The sequence below is a fragment of the Loxodonta africana genome, chromosome X (genome assembly GCF_030014295.1).
Source record: "Loxodonta africana isolate mLoxAfr1 chromosome X, mLoxAfr1.hap2, whole genome shotgun sequence".
In the NCBI taxonomy this organism is placed as follows: domain Eukaryota; kingdom Metazoa; phylum Chordata; class Mammalia; order Proboscidea; family Elephantidae; genus Loxodonta; species Loxodonta africana.
Genome location: NC_087369.1, coordinates 173,561,210 through 173,563,198, shown reverse-complemented (window position 1 = coordinate 173,563,198; position 1,989 = coordinate 173,561,210). Strand labels below are relative to the sequence as shown.

The 1,989-nt window shown below is 52.5% G+C and overlaps 1 protein-coding gene across 1 annotated transcript; it reads right to left on the bottom strand.

Annotated features, from left to right (window-relative positions):
* Positions 1–1,107: 1,107 nt before the first annotated feature.
* On the bottom strand, positions 1,108–1,636 carry LOC104847040 (uncharacterized protein CXorf51A-like). Its single transcript, XM_010600782.1, has 2 exons — positions 1,523–1,636; positions 1,108–1,335 (listed from the first exon to the last, which is right to left on the bottom strand). Exons 1-2 carry the CDS (start codon positions 1,634–1,636, stop codon positions 1,108–1,110), a joined length of 342 nt encoding a protein of 113 aa, XP_010599084.1.
* Positions 1,637–1,989: the final 353 nt, after the last annotated feature.

Here is a 1,989-nt window from a genome sequence, read left to right as displayed (position 1 = left end):
GTTATCTGGGGAGGGGAGGGGCAGCAGGGGCAGGAGGGGGGATTACAAAGGGGCACAACTATGCTCCTGGGGGTGAGGAATATGTTCACTCTCCTGATTTTGGCCATGGTTTAACATGTGCATATATATGACCAAACTCATCACACTGTATGCTTTAAACACGTGGGCCTGATTGTATGTCAATTATGTGTATGTCCGTCAAATTATATTCTGTTTGCAAAATTATTTTCTCAGCAGGAAAAAACAACTTCGGAAAGAATAAAGATAAAAATTCTTGTGGAAGGAGAGTATTTTGTCGGTGTTATTATTTAGAAATGCTGGAGTGTGGAGGTGATGATAACAACCACACTGGCTTTTACTTGGTTTTGCTCTTGTATGACAACTCTGTGCAGACGATGGTCCCTCTGTTGCCTGCTCTGGGGAGGACCACACCCAACGGCCCCGCCCATGGTAGGCCACAGCTCCACCCCAAGTTTATCAACATGAAAGTGGCCTAATCGCTGTTGGGTTTGTGGCCTCCAAACGCCATTATTTCAGACCTTGGCGGTGATATTCACCGAGGTGAGTGTCCTGGTCCTTCGGAGTCCCTTTAATTGCTTATACATAGGGTGGGGGGGCCATCAACACTTCTTTGAGGTAGGGGCCTGAAGGCTATTTCGTTTTCTATTTTTGGGGTTGTGCTGCCACCCCACACATCTCCCCATCTAGGTTCTGACAGTCTATACCCTGATGCCTAGTTCACCCCCTTAACCACCCACCCCCACCTTTGCCTCTCAAAGTGTTGATGAAATTCATCTTCCATGCCCAGTCCTCCCCCAGTCCTTATCCCCACCGTATGGCTCACTGTGGATCTGTTGGTGTGGCCCCCAACCCTGCAGGACCCCACCTTCCTCCCTCCCTCCCTCCCTCCTCACACATCTGCCTCTTCCTTCCTTTCTCCCTCCCCACCATCAGAGAATTCAACACACACACATATCTCTTTTTCACACCTTGTTGTTTTATTTTAATCATGACATAGGTGTAAGACTCGGTCTCTACATGGTTGGCCACATTCAGACCTCTGGAGACTTGGCAGATAGTTTTGAGGTCTCTGGCTCTGCTCAGAAGTTACTGGGAGCTCTGGTCATTACTTGAGGTGGTGGCCTTCTCCAGGGACTCTTGGTCCTCGGATGGCTCCTGTAGATTCAGTTTCTTATTAAACTTGTGATAATGGCCGAAGAGTGTTGGCCCTCTAGCTTTCTTAGGCACTCTTGGGCGGGCAGAAGTTTTTAGTGGGGCTTTTTTTCTCAGACTCCCCTGAGGGGATCTTTTTACCCCCGCGGTTGTCTTCGGCACCTGGAAAGACAACAGGGTGAGCAGAGAAGGGCACTGGTTTGGGGGGAAGGGGTTGGATGGATGGGAACGGGCACTTTATGAGAAGAGGTGTGGGCCGAGGAGGGGTCTGTGCCAGGCAAGGGCGGGGAAGGAGTCTTGGGGCAACCTACGGGGAAGAAGAGGAGGAACTTAGGTGCGATTGGCTCACCTTAACACTGCCGCTGGACCTGGGTTGAGCCGGGGCCTTCCCCTTCTTCCGCCCTTTAGGGCTTGGGGCTGGTTGTTCAGTAACTGCGGCCGACGCTCGCGGTTTTCCGGTCATCTTCGCCATCTCAAAGCCTTCTAGTGGTCTACCGCAGGCCGCCTGATCCCCCTCTATTTATACCCGTCCCCAGGAGCCACACCCTTCAGCTTTGTTTGGTCAGCAAGGCACTGCCGCCAATGGTAGCCCGTGGAGGGTGTGACATCACAGAGCACAGCCTGACGCCTCCGTGGGGGAGGGGATGCTGGGGAGGCCAAGATGAGGTTGCGACGTCACAAAGGACATCCTGACACCCCCATGGTGGGGAGGAGGGGGGATGCTGAGGAGGCAAAGACACTGTGGTTGGAGAAAGGGGGCCTTTCTTTAGCATTCCCTGAAGAGCCTTCCAAACCGATCCTGCCACTCCTCCTCGT

What these genes read in the sequence shown, in the direction of transcription:
- LOC104847040 (XM_010600782.1), bottom strand. Translation starts at nt 1,636, where the DNA reads ATGACCGGAAAACCGCGAGCGTCGGCCGCAGTTACTGAACAACCAGCC. An exon ending in GGTCCAGCGGCAGTGTTAAG is followed by an intron (nt 1,336 to 1,522) that starts GTGAGCCAATCG and finishes TTGTCTTTCCAG; the next exon opens with GTGCCGAAGACAACCGCGGG.